Below are 19065 nucleotides of genomic sequence, written 5' to 3' on the forward strand. Positions count from 1 at the left end.
CAGCCCAGGTGCGCCAGAGGTTGGACAGGAGCCCAGAAGGTGCGCTGTCCCGCCCCAACCACCGTCCCCGCGCCTCCTGCGTGAAAGCGAAAGTTCCAGGGCCCCAAGAAGGTCAAGGAATTGGGGGGGCGGGGCCGGCGCGGACTCGAGAGCCAGCGCCGGGCACTGGAGGGGCCATGGATGGGCTCGGCCGCCGCCTCCGAGCCAGCCTGAGACTGAAGCCCGGCCGCAGGGGTTAGTGCGGGCCAAAGCGCGCGGGAGGCAGGGCGGAGGTGAGAGGGCGCCGGGCTCTGGAGGTCCAGACAGTGGGCTCAGTGAAGCACTGGGATCGGAAACAAGGAGTAGTTTGGGTGGGATCTGGGATTATTGGGCGGGAGACAGGTGAGCTCAGGAGAGCAGGTAGAGGTCAGTGAGCAGATAGACCGGCTTGGTCAAGGGGAAGCCTGGTGGCTAAAATCCTACAAAGGTTGTGGGGCCCCAGGGCCACGTGTCCTTATATACAGGAAGCTTATGGTGCAGTCACTTTATGGATAAAGAGCTTAGGCTGTCAAGCCCTCCAGGAGGCATTTCGCTTTCCTACTTAGCTGCCTAGGACTGGGCTGGCATTTATTCAGTTTCAGGGAGCCAGATTGTCCCTGCCTTGTAGATAACCGCGCCACAAAAACTGGCCAGGGCAATGCGGCCAGGTAGACTACCAGCTCAGCTGTTTCCTCAATCCTGACCTTGAGTTCTGACCTGCCAAGTGGGAATCTTTCCCCTGTCCAGGGTGGATAGTAGGGATGAAATTAGAAGTCCCATCAGTTTCATTTCTTCATATCTGGAGCACTAGGATTTGGAAGAAGGGCAATTAGGAGGCGTTAACGCACCCATTCATTCAACAAAAATTTGTTGCTGTTTACCACCAGCCAGTGCTATGACTGAGCTGCCGCTCCCCGAGTTTGCTCAGACAGAGCCTGTCCTTCTGAAAAGGAGGACAGGAAGGGTTGTAAAGGTCATCATCCCCTGAGAGCTCAACCCTTCCCGCATTTGCAAGTGCCCCACCCCCTCTCTCCAAAGAGGCTCCAGCTTTGAAGAGACCCCAGAGTTGAGGTCAGTACTTCCTCCTTGTGGTAAAGGAACAGGAAGGGAGGCAGTCTATATGTGCCTGGTCACAAGCTTAGCACCTGTCAGGTCATATGGGTGTGACTTTTTCATATTTCTTGCTATCCTCCTGCTTCCTGGGGGATTTCCCCTTCTGGCTCAAGCAGTTGTGTCTTAGAGGTGTGTGTGCCTGTGCGTGTGCGTGCGCGTGCGCGTGCGTGTGCGTGTGCGTGTGCGTGTTTGTGTGTGTGTGTGTGTGTGTGTGTGTGTGTGTGTGTGTGTGTGTTATGATATTTCTGGGTCTCTAGTAGTTCAGCAAAGAACAAGGAAAAGCTTTTCAGGTCAAGGTTCCCCAAAGTCCCCCCTCTTTCCTTCAGGTGGTTGTGGGAGGGGCTTCCTGGTGGAGGAACAAGTGTAACCAGACTCCCGGACTTCCCTAGGGGGGTGGCTCCTCCTTGGTTAATAATCTATTCCAGGGCATTGGGGATTAAGTGAGTGCCTTTTCTTATAGGGAGTTTGATGCATGTTAGCTATTTTTTAATGTTTTTTTCTGGGATAACCTCTTTTGAAAGGGGGAGGGGCACTCTTTTGTTGGATTTCTTGAGCTGCAGCCCAGAAAGTCTAGTTGCTTTTCTTTGGTCTAGGATTTCTGACTTTGCTGTTCCCTTGTTTCTCCTGATAAAGCAGGAGGAAACGGAGTGAAAATGCTGCCCCAAGGACTTAGGAAAAGACATATTTCCTGAGTTTCTGGGCCGATCAGGAAGATGATTCTGGCTCTCCAAGCCATTTGCTCGCTGCCCATCTCACACCCCATGCCCTCACCCGCTTCGTGCTATGGGGTGTCTACTGTGTAACACACCAGAAAGTCTGAGCCCCCCCCCCTTTTTTTTTAATGTTCACCTTCTACAGATCCTGTTCATCACCTCTGAGTGTCTTAACGTCTCAGGTTTCCTTTCTGTGTCAGGCAGGTACTTGTGTTTTGTTAAGACAGCCAGTGAGGATTGGACAACATGTCCGTCCAGGGTACAAATAACACACAAGGACTGCCTGGGCTGTCTTGGTTCACCCTTCTTGATAGCCCAGCTCTCCTCATTGACATTTACTATGATTGAATTCCCCCAACACACACACACACACACACACACACACACACACACACACACACACACACACACACACACTCCAGCTTTGGCTGTCTGAGTCCTGGCTTCTAGACCTCTTAGGAGAGGAGTAATATTAGGCAGAGGGCTGCTAATACTTTGCAGGAGCGGCAGACGCAGGCATCAGGTCCCTTTGCTTCCTCTCTCCCAGTTAAGCAACTTTCTGGCAAAGGATCTTTCCTCTTGTGCTGTGCGTTTTCTTATTCAGGACTTTCTGTGAGAGACCTAGGTTACCAGTGACTACTTTCCCCCTCTTCCTCAACCCAGCACTGGGCCTGCAGCTTAGGTTGGTGACCTTGGCCCAACCAGGAAAAAGGCTGAGCAGAAGTGGGGAAAGGGGTGAAGGTACTCTGTACGCCAAACTGCTGCTGGTGCAACAAGTCTCATACTAGGATGGGGACAATTTCATGGGTCATTGCTTCCTTCCAGAAAGAGGGGGTCTCCTGGAGCCCTGGAATCATCCTTGTGAGAGAAAGCTTTCTGCTCCAGACAGGACACGTTACCGGGATAAGCTTTGTAGTAATTCTGTAAATGTCAGGACCTCTCAGAGTAGAACTTTGTCCTTTTCAACCATCTATGGAGTCTGTCTTGATTCCTAGGCCTCCCTCTCCTGCTAAAAGGTATTAGTCCCTTTAGAGAATCATTGGGCAAGTCTACTTATCTGAATCAGGGCAAGGCAGTGGCATCTTGGCTGCAGTAAGTATCCAGTCCTGTGTTCTTGGTTGGTATCTTGAGGTCCTGGATGTTTTCGAATTCACCAGTTGGCCTGGTGGGACTTCACAGTTTCCGACGGTCAGCTTGAGACGTTAATGATGGGCAAAGATACGGGGCATAAACCACCTATGCTGAGCCCCTCAAGGTGCTGGAGTCCATGGTCTGACTTTTCCAGGCATCCTTCACTGCCTGAGGTTGTAAATGAACTCACCACATGGCCTGCAACACTGGAATTCAAAGCCCTCAGTGCAGAAGCAGCTAGCTGTGCCTCGAGATGTTTGCTCATGACCTTTTCTCTTACCACACCCTGGGGCTCTTGGGAGGAGCCAAGAGCTGAGCTGTAGTGCCAGGATGCTGCCTCTGTCAGTGCCCATGCTAAGCTGCCTCGTGGGTCCTTTCACATCCTTCTTGCTCAACTACGGAGTACACAGGATGGAAACTGCTCTCTGCCTTTGGGAGACAGCGCATGGTTAAGCTCTATAAAGCTGTCTTTGGAGATCAAAGCATTCTGTGGCCGGCCTGAAGGAGAAAAAACCTTCAGGCCCCCAAAGCTCAGAACGATGGAAGGACAAGGGGTAGGCCGAACCCTCAGGCTGCTCCGAAATCGCATGCCACGACTTCGAGCAGGTCAGAACTGGATTGCCTACTTCCTTTTTGGGGTGATCCTGTTGTGGGCTGATTCCTCTTGGAGTGCTCCTCCCTCTCTCTTCTGTACAAGGCCCCCATGTGATCAGGCTAGGAGGATGACCTTATCAGTTTGCAGAGCTAGTCACATCTGCTGCAGAGGTCTTGATACAGCCACGAGAAAATGCCCTATGGGGCCTACTCTGATTATTTAGTGTATGTTTACTCAGGGCTCACAAAATACCATGCAGAGTTGCTACAGTAGGCAGACCTCCAGTGGCCGGCACGGGCCTCCAAAATCCTCCAACAGCATGGCCCTTCATTGTCTACAGCAGTCTTTTCTTCGTGTGTCACTCCACAGTTCGGTTACAAGTTTTCCAGGACAGGTGTGGAAACTGCCCATTTGGCTCTGGTCCTGCCTGGTGACTGGAGGTGCCTAGTCAGGCCTGGCAACGTGGCCTCGAGGCATGGACGTTGGCCAGATTCTCCCACACGCCACGGAATGGAGGAATACTCAAGGGGTCCTTGCATCTCCATTTTAGGACAGTCCCAGAACAATCCTGGGGAAGCTGCCACAGACCTGGAGAGGACCCAGGAACACTCTCTGTCTAGCTTTGCGGGAGGCCAGCACTTCTTTGAATACCTTCTTGTTGTTTCGTTAAAGAAAAAGCGTTCAGAGGATGATTATGAACCCACGATCATCTACCAGTTTCCCAAGGTAAGGATGGAGGGAGAGGTGGGGCCAGAGGATGGAGGTGGGGGGACAGAGGTTTGCTTACCGAGGTAATGGAGGAGCTCTGCTGCCCTACCACTCTGGCAGGGCCTGAGCTCCGAGTTCACTGCTCTCATTTCCTTTGTAGCCCAGCCCTACTTTTCTGTTATCACCTAGAGAATCTAGGTCTGACTGCTTTGTGACTGAACCTCTGGAGCAGGGAAACCAGCTTTGTGGTTTTGCCCCTTTTGGGGGTGGGGGGGCTCCTAATTCTTGCAAATTCCACTTCAGGTGCCTTTTCCTACAGAAAAAAAAAAAAGGCAGGCTTTTGTTGGAACTCCCAAGAAGGCATGTCTTTCCTGTTGGAGTGGCGGAGAATCAAGCAGGCCCCAGACTCAAACACAGCCTAAGATCAGACTCCCAAAGCACAAGAGCACCTCATGTCTGTTCACGCAGTGGGCGAGGGGCAGTGAGGCCGTCTCACCAACCCCTCTTGTTAGCAGATGCAGCAACCGGACAGGCTGCTCCTCTTCTCTGATGTGGTATCTCTCTGATGTCACCCTCTTAGAGGGTTGGTCCAGCTGGCCTTTCTAACTTCTCTTTTTAATATGTACATCCTCTGGAAACTGAATTCCAACCCAAGGTTATGTTGATGTGGCCCAGGACAAATTGTTTTGTCTTGGGGGGGGTGTCCTTCCAGGTAGACCTAGAATGCAGACAGTTCCTGTGCTGGTGGGAAATAAGGCTCGCAGCCTTCTGACCTCTGCTTCTCTGCCTAAATCACCCCTATTTTCCTTCCAGAGAGAGAACCTGCTTCGGGGTCAGCAAGAGGAGGAGGAAAGGCTGCTCAAGGCTATCCCTCTGTTCTGCTTCCCTGACGGGAACGAGTGGGCTCCACTCACAGAGTATCCCAGGTAAACACTCGGCGTGGGGGCAAGGGTGCCAGATTCAGATGGAAGGGCAAATGTGTGGCTCTTGCCGTCCCTCATCTGGTATGAATCCTGATTTTGCTTTTTGGAGATGGGGCGGGGGGGGGGGGGTAGGGGCGGGACAGGGAAATATTCTCCGTAGGGTCCTTTCGACAAAAGATCTAAGCTGTGACTTGACTTTTATCCAAAGACAATCATTAAGAGTCTCTCGCCGGTCCCAGAAGCAATAGCCGTTAGTTTTCGCTCCTCCATTGGCAGAAGCTGGAGTAGAGAGAAAGACTTTGGCCTCTAAGACAGTATCGAGAAGGTTCTTGCAACATGAGGATTAGAAGTAGACCTTGACTCCAGTTTTTAGATAACAAATAACCTTCTCCAGGCCTTACTTAGTTCATCTTTAAGGTGGCACTACAAACTGAATCTCCTTAAAAAAAAAAGTTCTCTTAAGTCTCCAATGAGGTGGTGCGTTTGGGCTTGGCACCACTGGGGGCTCCGTGACTGCAGTGATTGCCCCCATGGTAATCAGCTGCACCCCTTTGCCCTCCTCTCCGGTCAGCTCATGCTGACCTTGTTCGGCCTTCCTTTAGAATGTCGTGAGCAAGTGCACGCCATTGGTCTGCTCTCTCTTAGGGAGACCTTCTCCTTCGTCCTGACCAACGTGGATGGGAGCAGGAAGATCGGATACTGCAGGCGCCTCCTGGTCGGTACTGTTCAGAACCTCCCTCCCCCCCTTCCTCTCCTCAGACTCCTCAGCACAGCTGGGCTTGCGCTGAAGCCTGAGATACAAGGGCTTAGGCTTGGTGGGGTGGCAGGGGTGCTTGCTTGTAGGGAGAGTACAGCCCAGCACATGCAACCATGTTAGTGCCCCTTCCAGAATCCCACAAGGACGAGAAGGCATGCTGCCCCTCCCCTCCACTGCCACCGGGCTCTGGCCTGCGCTGTCCGCGCACTGTTGAGAGGTTCTGGCTGAACCTCCCGTGGTATTCTCTACCCAGGCCTGCTTGCTTTGTTCCCTGGAGCCTCCAAGACACTCTGATATTTGAACAATGAGGCTTCCTTCTTGGCTTTCAGGACAAGGATTCTCTCCACGCCTTTATAACCCTTCCCTCTCTACATATTTCCGCATGGCTAGGACAAACTTGGTTTTTTTGTTTTTTTGTTTTTGTTCTCACTAAACTTATGAATCACCTTTGGGTATTCTGGCCCCTGAAGGCTGCCAATACCACTTTCTTCCTCCTCCTCCTCCTCCTCCTCTCCTCTTATTAGCATATACCCACTGTATAAATGAATAGGTTTTATTATATATGTCTTATGTGTACTTGAACTGTATTTCCTATGCCTATCACACCAGTTTCTTTTCTTTTCCCCCAATAGCCACCTTTATAATTTCATGTTTTTATTTCTTTTTATTTAAATGTGTGTGTGTGTTTGACTGTATGTATATAAATGCACTATGTGCACACTTGTCTATGGATGACAGAGCAAGGAGCTTCAGCCTCTGGAACTGGAGTTACATATGGTTGTGAGATACCATGCAGGTGCAGAGTCCCAAATCTGGGTCTTCTATAAAAGTGGCAAATGCTCTTAACTACTGGGTCTCTTTTCAAGATTTATTTTATTTTTTTAATTGTGTGTATATGTGTGGGTGAGAGGGTGGAATATGTGTATATGTATGTAGCTACCTTATGAGACCAAAGAAGAAGAGATATCCCCTGAGTTGGAGTAAAAGAAGTCTGTGAGCCATCCAATGTGGGTCCTGGGAGTTTAATTTGGGTCCTCTGGAAGAGCAGTATATTCTCTTTATTTATGTCTTAATTTTCTGAAGTCCAAATCCTGCGTATGAGATAGAAAACACATTCTGTGCCTGGTTTCTTTTGCTTTCGATGATAATTGCCAGCTACATCCACTTTCCTCAAAATGTCATTCTTCTTGATAGCTGAATAGTACTCCACTTTGATTACGTAACACCTTGTCCGTATCTTTTTCATTTGCTGAGAGACGCTTGGACTGCTTGCACAATGTGGCTGCGGCAAACCAACCGCGGTCTCCTGACTGCGGTGACTATCCCTCTGAGTAGAACAGGCCCTTCTCCATCCAACCCATCACCTCGCCATCTGCAGCTCTCCAACATTTGCCCCATCAGTCTCTGTGGGAGAAGCCCTTGTGGAGGCTGCAGCCCTGAAGGAAACTCTTGTCCCTCCCTAGCCTGCCGGTCCTGGCCCTCGCCTCCCCAAAGTATACTGCATCATCAGCTGCATCGGGTGCTTCGGCTTGTTCTCCAAGGTAGGCCTAGGACAAGATTCTTGGAGCCTGTTGGGCAGGCCTGTTCGGCTCTCTGCCTGTGCCTGGCAGCTTGCCTTGCAACTTGAGCCCTTCGTGGAGGACCATCCCAATAGCCCAGCCGGCATCAAGGATATTGGGTGAAACTGAGACAGGAGCGACCTGGGCTCAACCCTATTTCAAGGAAATCCAGAAGGGTGTTTGGGAGTGAGAGCTATTGTCTATTCTCCTTCCAATCTTCCTGTTGGTATGAGGCTCGGATGAGGTATAACTTAAGACAGCCCTTAATAGAAAGGAGGACACCACACAAGTCTGAAGGCAAACAATATGCAGTGAGGATGTCAGATTTACCCTGATTCTAATGAGGCTAGAAGAGAAATTGCTGGGGCTATGATCAAGGTGGTGTCTGTCCCTCATAATGCTGACCTGTCTTGGTGGCCAGAAAAACTCTGGGTGTAGGCGATTGGTTTCACCTTGGGTGGCTCTTATTTCTGTGAATTACACTGAGGGCTGATGGCAACCTTGCCCTGATGTTAGTCCAGAGGAAATGGGACAGTGATACCCAGGAAGTCAGGTTTCTAGGCTCCTTCGCCAGCCTGTGCCAACGAGGAAGATAACTTGCTAAGCTTAGTAGTTTCGTATCAGTGTTAGGAGAAGGAAGGAGGGAATATGAGAGAAATTCAAAAGAAGTCTTGGGAAAAGTAGGTTTTATCCAGGAGATGGAAGCCAGTTGGTGGAGGGGCCTAGAAAATACCAGAGAATAAACAGGGCCGGCTGAGAGCCTTGGGAATTCAGTGGACTCTCTCTAAACCTTACTTCCTGTGGTCCTTCCGCTGCAGATACTGGATGAAGTAGAGAAAAGGCATCAGATCTCCATGGCTGTCATCTACCCATTTATGCAAGGTCTCCGAGAGGCAGCCTTCCCTGCCCCGGGAAAGACTGTCACCCTTAAGAGCTTCATCCCTGATTCAGGCACAGAGGTGCGTTCACAAGGGTGCGATTCTCTCCCTGGACGGAGAGGTGGGACTTTCTTTGGTACCTCTTACTGCTGCTCCTTCATTCACCACGTTAAGGTATTGGGAAATTGAGCCAGGCATTAGAATTATTGGCAGAGCTAAAAACTCACCCAAGTGTACTGCACCTTCTAACCCGATGTCCACCAGCACCTACTTACTGTTCGGTCTACTGAATTTTTTGTATGATCAGGTATGGTGGTATGTGTGTCCCTAATCTCTAAACGCCCAGTTGCTCCTACACCTGAGCCCTATTCTGTGCATGTGTCCTGTATCTCTACCCTGCAGACTCCATCTGTTTTACTTTTTATCATCCATCCCCACCCCAACGTCCACACCCATCTCATGAGGTACTGTTGGTCTAAGTCACTAAAGAGCTAGAGGCAGCAAGTGGAATTCCAGTCAGGATCTCTGGGACTTTGGAAGTTCCACATGCACCTCTGGACCAGGTTGTCCCCCACAGAAGAATCAGGGAGTCACTAGGGATTTTCAGTCACGGGAGGGGGGGGAGAAATGGAAGGAAAAAAAAATGAGTACTGCAGTATTCTGTGTCTGGATAAAGAGTGCCACATAAAAATGAATGTGGCTTCTGACCCCGTGGAGCTGAAAGTCTCATGAAGAAGTAAGTATGTAAATGAGTAAACACACCCGTGAACTGTGAACACACAGTTAAAGATTAGACGAACGAGAAAAGCATTGTGCAGCATGAAAGAAAAGATGAAGGAGTCTTAAGATGACCAAGGCGGGAGATGAAGGATGAGGATGAGGAGAGGAAAGCAGTGTGTGAGTGGTCCAACCCATGCCAGGCTTTAGGCAGGAGAGGAGCTCCGCTCCAGAACAGGCACGTGGTGAAGCATGTGTGCCAGGCCGGACCTCATGGGCCCTGTGGAAGATTCCACCCAGCTGTCCTCAGAACAGAAGGAAGCCACCAGTCAGGGAGCCAGGATCAGATTTGTCCTGTGGCAAGAGTGGGATAGGCCTGGTCTGGCTCTGTGATTTCTTTTATTGTTGAACCCTTTCTCTCTGGTTTCCCCACAGTTCATCTCACTGACACGACCCCTAGACTCTCACCTTGAACATGTGGACTTTAGTGCCCTGCTGCAGTGTCTCCAGTTTGAGCAGATTATTCAGATCTTTGCCTCTGCGGTGCTGGAAAGAAAAATCATCTTCCTGGCGGAAGGTCTCAGGTAAACTCAGCTGCTGACTGGACACACTAAGTTTCACCACCAGGCTCAAGGAAATATTCCCGGGGCTTCTTTTATTTATTTATTTATTTATTTATTTATTTATTTATTTATTTATTTTTCTCCTTTATTAATTTATTCTTGTTACATCTCAATGGTTATCCCATCCCTTGTATCTTCCCATTCTTCCCTCCCTCCCATTTTCCCCTTATTCCCCTCCCCTATGACTGTTCCTGAGGGGGATTACCTCCCCCTGTATATGCTCATAGGGTATCAAGTCTCTTCTTGGTAACCTGCTGTCCTTCCTCTGAGTGCCACCAGGTCTCCCCCTCCAGGGGACATGGTCCCGGGGCTTCTTAAAGGCAGTCAGATTCTAGGGCCCATGTGTGCACCTTCCCCTTCCAGTTCCTAGATATGCATGGTAGACCTAGAGAAAGAGCTAGTCCGACTTGTCTGGCCATCTCCAAACTTGATTGCTCTCTGACTGTGATCTAAGAAGGACATGGCATGTTCCTGGTATAACACAGGCGGGGCCAGCCAAGGTAAATGTAGACATTGATTCTGCCCCAGCAAGGCCGGGCTATGGGAGGGAAGAGGGTGGAGAAGAGGACAGGAAGTCGTATAATGGCACCGAGGATAAGCTCATCTATACGTTTATGACCTCACTCAACACATATTTAATTGCACATCGGCTGTTTGCCGGATGCCAAGCATTGAGGAGATAGCAAGAGGGCTCTGTGTTTTGCCCTTAAGGAGATGAAGGGTGATGTGTTGGCTTTGAGCCTAGGTGCTGAAACCCGCAGAATGAGTTTCAAAACTTGTTCTTCCACCTTTAGCTACGGTTCCCCTTGGGTCTGCTTCGTAACTTCTTGAAGTCAAGATCTTGTTTTCTGTGGAAAGAAAAATGATTCGGACTCGCTTCACAGGGTTGTGAGGAGGTTGCACAGTGGTAGACACCCAGGACCCCAGCAGGTGTAGACTGGTGAGGATTAGCTGCTACTATCCATCAGTTTACAGTTGAGTATCTGCTATGCGTAGCAGAAGCAGGAAGCTGTCATGTAATGGCTGCTGCTTTTGAGAAGATTCAAGTCTGAAAAGGATGTGGAGAGACGTGTGACAGAGAAGAGAAATTGATAAAAAAAAAAAAAAAAAACCAGTAGAGGATTGACTATGAAGGCCTGGCTGGCCCAGAACTCACAGAGATCTGCCTGCCTTTACCTACTGAGTGCTGGGATTAAAGGCGCGCACCACCACAGCAAGAAGCAGTGAGTTCTCACTGAGCCCTGGAAGTGTCCATTAGGGAAAAAGAGGAAAAGGAAGTCAAGGAAACTACAGAGGATCAAGGGAATGTCATGAGTTCCAGAAGAAAGGAAACTTGGCAGGGGGTCAGGAGTCTGTGTGTTGAAAAAAATAGTAATGTCTGTAAATAAGCAACCAGGAAAGCATCATAAGCTAACCCCTGTGTGCGGGGGCATCACTTTTGTTTTGGAGGTGGTTCTCCTACTCCAAGCCCAGTGTGGAGAAAGTTTCTGTGGTAGCTGGGGCTTAGGCTCCAGCTAGATTCTTCTTCTTCTTTTTCTTCTTTTTCTTCTTCTTTGTTTTTGTTTTTTTGTTTTTCCAGACAGGGTCTCTCTGCGTAGCCTTGGCTGTTCTGGAACTTGCTTTGTAGACCAGGCTGGCCTCGAACTCACAGTGATCCATCTGTCTCTGCCTCCCGAGCGGTGGGATTAAAGGCGTGCGCCACCAACACCCGCCTTCCCAGCTAGGTTCTTTCTCTTCTGATCAGTGCTTGTGACGTGAAGGCTGCACGTTTACCTCTCAGGAACAAACTTTCTCCAGGAAATATTACAACTTCCTAATTTTTTTCCCCGCATGGAGTTTTCTGATCCTGGAGCTGGGAGGAGACTTCCCACCAGCCTACCGAAGCCTGTTAGCTAGAAAGACTCAGCCTTTCTAACTCAGGAAGTGCTAGCTTGATACCAAGGTTTCCGAATCTGTGTTTTTATTGGCCTTGGATGTGGGGTAATTTGGCTGGAGAAGTGACAGGCTAATGAGTGCTAGTGGAGACTAGGGAAACCAGGGGCCAGTGCTGTGCATGGTTCCCGTAAGGAAGGCGCCTGAGCTGTGACTGGGACAGTAATGGCACGAGGAACACTTGTAGCAAAGTCTCGTGGAGTCACCTCTGTGGGACTTTCCGGAATCTCAGAGGAGTGGTTCCTGGAACTGAGGAATTTCCCAAGCTAATTCAAGGAGCAAACCTGGTGGCATTCAAATGGCTTCAGGGAGCCAGGGAGGACAGGGATGTGAAGGAAGGCTCTGTGTCTTCACCAGAGCCTTCTGTTAATTTGCCTGTCTCTTCACTACACTGTGAGTTCTTCGAAGAAGGGGCCAGGGTTATTCTTCACTATCCCAGTCCTTTACAGAGTAGAGGCTTAAATGAAGATCTTCCTCCCTCCCCTCTTCTGAGACACTTTTATTTTTAGCCGGTAATGACTTGAGAGAACTAGCTGGGAATAGAGATTAAAGGGGAGCCCCACCCTGGTTAGTAGAGCCTTGCCTATCCTGATTTTTACCCTTCTCCTCTTAGCAACAAGTAGCTACAAGCATGGCTTCCAGACTTGAATTTTTTTTCCCCCCAGTACAGAAACATTGCCAGTAGCTACTGTAGGTGTGGCGCTCTGAGCCAGCGTATAGAAACAGAAGCCTTACCCACCCGTTCTCTGCTCTGTGTTGCAGTACCCTGTCTCAGTGTATCCACGCTGCAGCTGCCCTGCTCTACCCATTTAGCTGGGCACACACATACATCCCCGTGGTTCCCGAGAGCCTGCTGGCCACTGTCTGCTGCCCGACCCCCTTCATGGTTGGCGTACAGATGCGCTTCCAGCAGGAGGTTATGGACAGTCCCATGGAAGAGGTAAGTTGCATCAAAGAGAGTATATGGCTTAGAGCTAGGGGTTGGGGGGGGGAAGGGGGCTTGGATTTCTATCCTTGCTCTTCTGCCAGCAACTGTGTGATTTGGGACACATTACATAATCTCTTGAAACCTGAATTTATCAGTGAAATGAGGATAAGTGTCCTCAGCTGCTAGAGGCTGGGGCAAATGACATGGCTAAGCTGCTAGCCTGGCACCTGAGACAAATCCCTGTGCAGTGAAAGTTGGCCTTCTTCTCTTGAATGGCTGCTCCGTGGGCTTAGAAAGCAAGATGCTGCTTATTCTGAGCTCACGAGACTACCGTAGAGCCCGTAATCCCCATTGAGCCATCACTTGGGGGATCTCTCAGTTGAACGAAGAAGCAACAGCTGGCTTGTGCAATGCACACCCCACTGGAACTCAAATTCCTTGGCAGCCAGCCATTTTGTAAACAGTCAAGTCTTGAAAATGAAGCTATTTGAATCAAGCACCATCTTTCTGAGTAGCTCGGAGTTCAGTTGAGTAATAATGATATAGATTCAAATGCCTTTGAATTTGTTGTTTCCTGTTTCTTGGTAGTAACGCTGGCATAGAAGAGGGGTCAGTTGTGTAAACGGGCACTAATCACATACATCTTCCCCCAAAGCTGAACAAACAACTTGAAACGTGTACTCTGATCTAAGGACAGTACATCGCTATAGCTGAAAACAGGACTGATTGGAAAGGTCAGCCCTGGCTAAGCATTGACTCACTGTGCAGAGACAGGGTTACCACTGAGGTATCTTGATGCCCCCACTAAAGAGGTGGGGATGTAATCCTAGAGGGGGGATGTCCCCTTTTACACAAGAGGTTGGCAAGTTCCAGCAAACCTACTGCTTAGATGCAGTGGAACGCAGACAAGGGCCAAGGCCCTTCTTTAGAAGGTGCTACTGGCGGGAAAAGATGAAGGCTGTTGCCTTTTGCTTCCTCTGCTCTTGTTCTGAGTGCACACGCCCGTGAACAGCCCTTAGCCTTATGACTAATTAGAGTTCCACTTCAGCAATAAATCGGAAAATGTCTCAACCCCAGAAGTTATGTAACCTCTCTCCTCCTGGGGTGCCTCTCCCGAAAGGCAGAAGACAGACAGGGCCGGTAAGGGTCTGCTTCTTGCTAGTCAAGAGCTTTTGCTTATTTTATTTCTTTGCAGCTGCTCTGAAAAAATGGACAAGGCTGATAAAGGTGGATGTCCGTACGTGTGTGTGTGTGTGTGTGTGTGTGTGTGTGTGTGTGTGTGTGTGTGTGTGTGTGTGTTGGGAGGAGTGCAAGGTTCTCTGAAGATGCTCCACATAAGCTCTCTGAAAAGAATTAGTCCATAGACTTCTGGGAACAACCTCAAAAATTATTCATGCACACACCTCTCTCCACCTCCAAATAAACAGCTTTCCTTGCCTGAAAGCGTTTAAACACATGTACACATGTGGTTTCAGGCCTGGACTAGTTCAGCGTTTCTCCTCTGATGATGGATAATTATAGTGCAGGCTATGCCTTGGCAAACTTTCCAGTTTCTCTTTCCTTATATTTGGAAGTAGGGAACATGTAGGGATCCTTCATTCTATTGTCAGGACTCAGGTTAGAAACTGGAAATGGGGACCCATAATAGAGCTTAAATCCCAGCACAGAGAACTGTGCTTTATTAGAACTGTGCTTCATTGGTGACCAAATCCCTGTCTAATGGCAGTAATTCACGATTGTCATTGTTGCTGCTTTTGAATGTTAGTTTTAAAATTAGTATAGTCTCTTGCCTATAATTGAGAATTCAGGAGGTGAAGGCAGGAGGATCAGGGTTCAACACTACCCTATACTACATAGGATCCTCAAAGCAAAACCAAGGAATACTGTCAGAGTCCATGAGTTTTCAAATGTCAAAATCGAATCTTATTTATGGATTTTAATTTAAATACCGGAAGTGGTCCAATTACCTAGCAATACCCTGCCTGAGGGATCAGCAACCTGGCTGTTGTGTGTCTTGGTCTAAATTGCAGGATTCTCAGGCTGTGCAGTGATGGTCCAGGCACTTGGTCTTGGCCTTGTCTCATTTGCTCAGCCCCCCTTGCTTCTTTTCCTTTCCTCTACCTGTTGACCCTGGGCTCATGTTCTTCCCTTGCTGGGTTTCCCGCTGGAAGGATCAAGGCTGTCAGAGAGTTTTTAATTAATCAACTCCAGACCAGCAGCATGCTAAACATGTGCTCTACACTGACCTCCACTTCTAGCCAGCTTGAGGGAGCTTTTAATAGAACCCTAGGCAATTGTGCATTCAGTTGTTCCAAGTGTGAAAAGACCAAAATATGACTGCTTCTGTCCTTGCACTGACCAGAGGACAAGCTGAGGACCTGTTGAAGGACAGCTGGAGAGAGAGAGATGTATTCCCAATGACCATAATATGAGCTTGGAAACCAGTCTGCTATTTCTCAGCACGATGGCCTCTGGGAACGCTCTGTGGGTGGGTGAGGGGCACATTAAAGAAGCTGCTGACATGACTGTTCCATGATACGGCTAAGGTTTGTATTATAGATAGGAGAGAACTGCCAGAGGCATCTGGAAGATACCAGAGCAGAGACAGAAATAAGGAGGCTGAACACAGCCAGCAGATTGGTCATGGCGGGGCTAGGGAAGCAGGAGAAACTAGCAGAGTGAGATGGCAAGAGATACAGAATAGAGCATACTGAGAGAAAGAGTTCTAAGAATGAGAGATGGGGGGGGGTAGAATAGTGAGAATAGCAAGAGCAGAGAACAGCTGGGTTACAGGAAGGATGAGTGTGGTGGGCAGGGAAGCTGGGAGCTTAGGGGAGAGCTAGGAAGGGCTAGTGTGTTAGTATGGACTTTGAAATGTGCTAACAGGAAACTGTGATACTGAGGGAGCCTGGCAGCCAGCACAGGCTTGGATGTGCTGATAAGTGCCACTGGTTGCCATATGTCTCTTCTGCCGGACATAATGGGAATGGCTCCTTTTTGGCATATGGGAATAGGTCTCGCCATTTCTGGAGGAACGCTGGTTTTTATCTAACCACCAGAAATCCACCTAAAGTCTAGGCTGAGCTCATGTCTGGATATTTAGACTGTCTTTGGGAGCTTGGGAAATTGGAGTTTCCTTTGGATTTTACAGGAACTTTTCTAGGTTTATCTCATCTGCCAAATGAGGAAGTACCTATTGTTACAATTAAGTAAAACGTGCAAAGTGAATACTGTGTGTGTATGCCATGGGCATGCTTTGAAAAAAAAGCAGGATTTGAAATTTCTTTTCTGTTTTTTGTTTTTTTGAGGCAGAGTTTCTCTATGTAACTGGCTGTCCTGGACTTGCTTTCATAGACCAAGCTGGCCTCAAACTCAATGATCTGCCTGCCTCTACCTCCTGAGTACTAGGGTTTACAGGCATGTTCTATCATGCCTGGCGGAACTGGTTTCTATAATCCTATGATCAGTGCTGTTTTATTCCTTTTTTACTTATCTATAATGATGACAATGATGATGATGACGATGATGATACAAGGTCTGAGAAAGAGGGCCATTCTAGGCTTGAAGCATAAAGCTATCTTCCTGTTTGCCTCAGGATCCCAGAGGGCTAGGGTTAAAAGTGTGCACCACCATGTCTGGCATGCTCAGTTTTGAGTGAATGACTTCTCTAAATGTACTTAGCTTCTACCTTGCCTCTTTTCTCAGCCCCCTTTACACACACACACACACACACACACACACACACACACACACACACACTCACACTCATTGGATTTCTAGAGAAAAGAGGATGAGAATGCCAGGCAGGAAATGAGAATTACAAATGCTGATGTTGCTGCTGCCTGGGCTTCAGATATAGCCACGAGCACAAAAGGAATTGACAGTTGAGATCCATAAAGAGATAAAGCTATTCTGTGTTTACTTCAGGTCCTGTTGGTGAATCTCTGTGAAGGAAACTTCTTATTGTCGGTAAGTGTCTGCATCAGGGCATTTGCATACACACACACACACACACACACACACACACACACACACACACACACACACACAACTTCACCTGGATTCAAACTGGAGGCAAAGAAATGACTTGTGTTCCTCTCTGTGGAGCAGTAGTTCGGGGTGGAGTGGGCATGAACTCATACAGGCCTCGCACTCTTCTGGTCCTTCTGGCCCCTGCCCAGACTGCTGGACCTTGACTCTGCTCTCTCCTAGGTTGGTGATGAAAAAGATATCCTACCACCCAAACTTCAGGATGATATCTTGGACTCTCTTGGTCAGGGGATGAGTGAGTTAAAGAGTAAGTGCTAGGCTCCTCTTTCGCTTTAGGCTTCTCCAGGGAGCTGGAGGGGTTTATTCCCAGCCAGTTCAGTAGCTTGGGTCAGGGGACTGGATCCTGAATATGAGATTCCGCTCCCCCCTCACTTCCCAGGGAATTGTAGGGATTCCACACTCAGGTTCTTAGACTATTTCTTTTCTTTTTTTGTGTGACATGCTCCTCAAACTTACAGCAACCCTCCCATCCCAGGCCCTGAAATTGTAGGTGCGAGCTCAGGCTCCTGTTTCAGTTATGTGTTCTGTTGCCTCCCGTGGGAACTTCTGGACAATGGAAACCAAAACTGGAGGTGAATACGGGTAACTTCATCCATCTATTGCTCTGAGATGGGCTTTTTCTGTCTCCTGCAGCTTCAGAACAAATCAATGAACATGTCTCAGGCCCTTTTGTGCAGTTCTTTGTCAAGACTGTGGGCCACTACGCCTCCTATATCAAACGGGAGGCCAGTGGGCAAGGCCACTTCCAAGAACGATCCTTCTGCAAGGCTATTACCTCCAAGACCAAGCGGCGATTCGTGAAGAAGTTTGTGAAGACGCAACTTTTCTCCCTCTTCATCCAGGAAGCAGAGAAGAGCAGGAACCCTCCTGCAGGTAAACACAGCCCCAACTCATCTATCTGCAAGTGGCTCCCTTAAGAGGAGTTCTGGAAGAACTCTTCTCTTCACCCAAGACTTGTAACTTCCGTCAATGGGGCTGAATGGAAGTAACCCGAGGAAATGCTTCAGGGGCTGGAATTTGGTAGAGATGTCTGTTTATCACTCAGCAGCCTGAGCCCTCCTCTGTTTTATCCTGGAGCTAATTACTATTTGTAGGTCCTTTTTTGGGCCCTCTAGCCTGAGGGCCTAGAGATCCTAGCAGCTTGTGAGTGTGTGTGGGGGGGATCTGGGGGTCTGTTTTTTGTTTTAGTTTTAGTTTTTGTGATAAAGTCTCATTATTTACCTTCAAGTTCCCAGTAGCTAGGATTACAAACATGCAATTCCACAGATTAGACTTCAGGCTTGCTGAAAGTACTTACCCCTAAGCTCATAAGCATCAGTCCACCTAACAAATTAGATGCCTCTAACACCTGTTTGAACCCACAGGCTATTTCCAAAAGAAAATACTTGAATATGAGGAGCAGAAGAAACAGAAGAAATCAAGAGAAAAGACTGTGAAGTAAAGGCTGTGGTGAGCAAGTGTTGTCTAGAGCTACAGGCCAACTTGGACTTTGGCCTTTCTGGTGTCACAGGATCAGTGCAGCTCTTGCCCTGGAATCCATGGCCTCCTTCCAACTGAAGCCCAGTCTTGCTTCATCCTGGTGTCTGAGTTTGGGATCCTTGGTGTCATGGCTAATCAGAACTTTGGAAGCAAAGATGCACTTCTGGACAGTGGGAGATAGCAGTACAGAAGTACAGCTCGTGTGGGCACTTGATTAGAAGTTGCCACCACTGCTGTTTCCTGGGAACCACTGTTAGAGCATCATCCATACAGAACACTGTTGTGGCCCCACGACTCGTGTATAAAACAGTGGTCTGACATGAGGATGAGAATAAAGATGGAAACCTTGTTGTGTGTCCAGTTTGAGGCACTGCGTGGGAGAACAAACTCAACTAGACGTGGAGGAGGACCTGGTCTAGCTAGGCTGCTGGAATCACAAAATTGGGGGTCAGCAGCTCTACTTCTAGTAGGAAGAATAAGAAATCGTGATCAAAGTGGTCACAGCAGAGCAGCTGGGGCCTAGGACAGCTTAAAGGAGAAATACTGGTCAACAGAAGCCCTTGAATGTTACCCATGACTTCCATATACAGGCCAGACTTCCCGTATCCCAGGGAGGGCCAGTCCTTTGCATTCAGTCTTGGGTATCTTACCAACTGTTTATTATTAGGACTTTAGTTCCATTTTTCAGATGAAGGTAGGATGATCCCTGCACTGCCAAATTTCCCTCATTGCAATCAAAAGTACTTAGCAGTTACCTAGGCCCTCGTGTTTCTATTACTTCCCTTCAGTTTCTGTTTAAACCCTGAAAGAGATGGCAAACATTTGCAGAAGCATCTTGTTTTCTAGAACTCTATCGTTTAAATGTTTTCCCTGCCTATTTTTATTGTGGCCTCTGGAAGTTTCTAAATGCCAAAGACTGCAAATGATGTGGGGGTTGGAGT

The 19065-nt window shown here is 48.6% G+C and overlaps 2 protein-coding genes across 3 annotated transcripts in view; one reads left to right on the forward strand and one right to left on the reverse strand.

The window, feature by feature from the left end:
* Positions 1–3203, reverse strand: part of LOC311583527 (acidic mammalian chitinase-like) — a 58789-nt gene extending 55586 nt beyond the window's left edge. Inside the window, exons 1-2 of the mRNA XM_084757213.1 lie at positions 3081–3203; positions 736–825 (exon numbers count right to left, since the gene is read on the reverse strand). The gene's annotated coding sequence lies outside the window, so the exon portion shown is untranslated. The remainder of the gene's footprint in view (positions 1–735; positions 826–3080) is intronic.
* DENND2D (DENN domain containing 2D) lies at positions 103–18472 on the forward strand. Of its 2 annotated transcripts, none has more exons than XM_084757212.1 (12): positions 103–234; positions 4121–4296; positions 5092–5204; positions 5847–5916; positions 7422–7499; positions 8336–8476; positions 9548–9696; positions 12430–12607; positions 16523–16564; positions 16808–16892; positions 17279–17518; positions 18010–18472. In XM_084757212.1, the coding sequence occupies exons 1-12, from the start codon at positions 177–179 to the stop codon at positions 18084–18086; spliced, it is 1407 nt and encodes a 468-aa protein (XP_084613338.1). In that variant the 5' UTR covers positions 103–176; the 3' UTR covers positions 18087–18472. The 2 variants fall into 2 exon arrangements, with proteins under 2 accessions (XP_084613338.1, XP_084613337.1); XM_084757211.1 differs by lacking the exon at positions 103–234 and adding an exon at positions 3377–3581.
* Positions 18473–19065: the final 593 nt, after the last annotated feature.

This window comes from Acomys minous (assembly GCF_964271855.1).
Source record: "Acomys minous genome assembly, chromosome: 14".
Classification (NCBI taxonomy): Eukaryota; Metazoa; Chordata; class Mammalia; order Rodentia; family Muridae; genus Acomys; species Acomys minous.

What these genes read in the sequence shown, in the direction of transcription:
- DENND2D (XM_084757211.1), top strand. Translation starts at nt 3,515, where the DNA reads ATGGAAGGACAAGGGGTAGGCCGAACCCTCAGGCTGCTCCGAAATCGC. An exon ending in GCTTCGGCTTGTTCTCCAAG is followed by an intron (nt 7,500 to 8,335) that starts GTAGGCCTAGGA and finishes CTTCCGCTGCAG; the next exon opens with ATACTGGATGAAGTAGAGAA. An exon ending in GAGCAGGAACCCTCCTGCAG is followed by an intron (nt 17,519 to 18,009) that starts GTAAACACAGCC and finishes TTGAACCCACAG; the next exon opens with GCTATTTCCAAAAGAAAATA.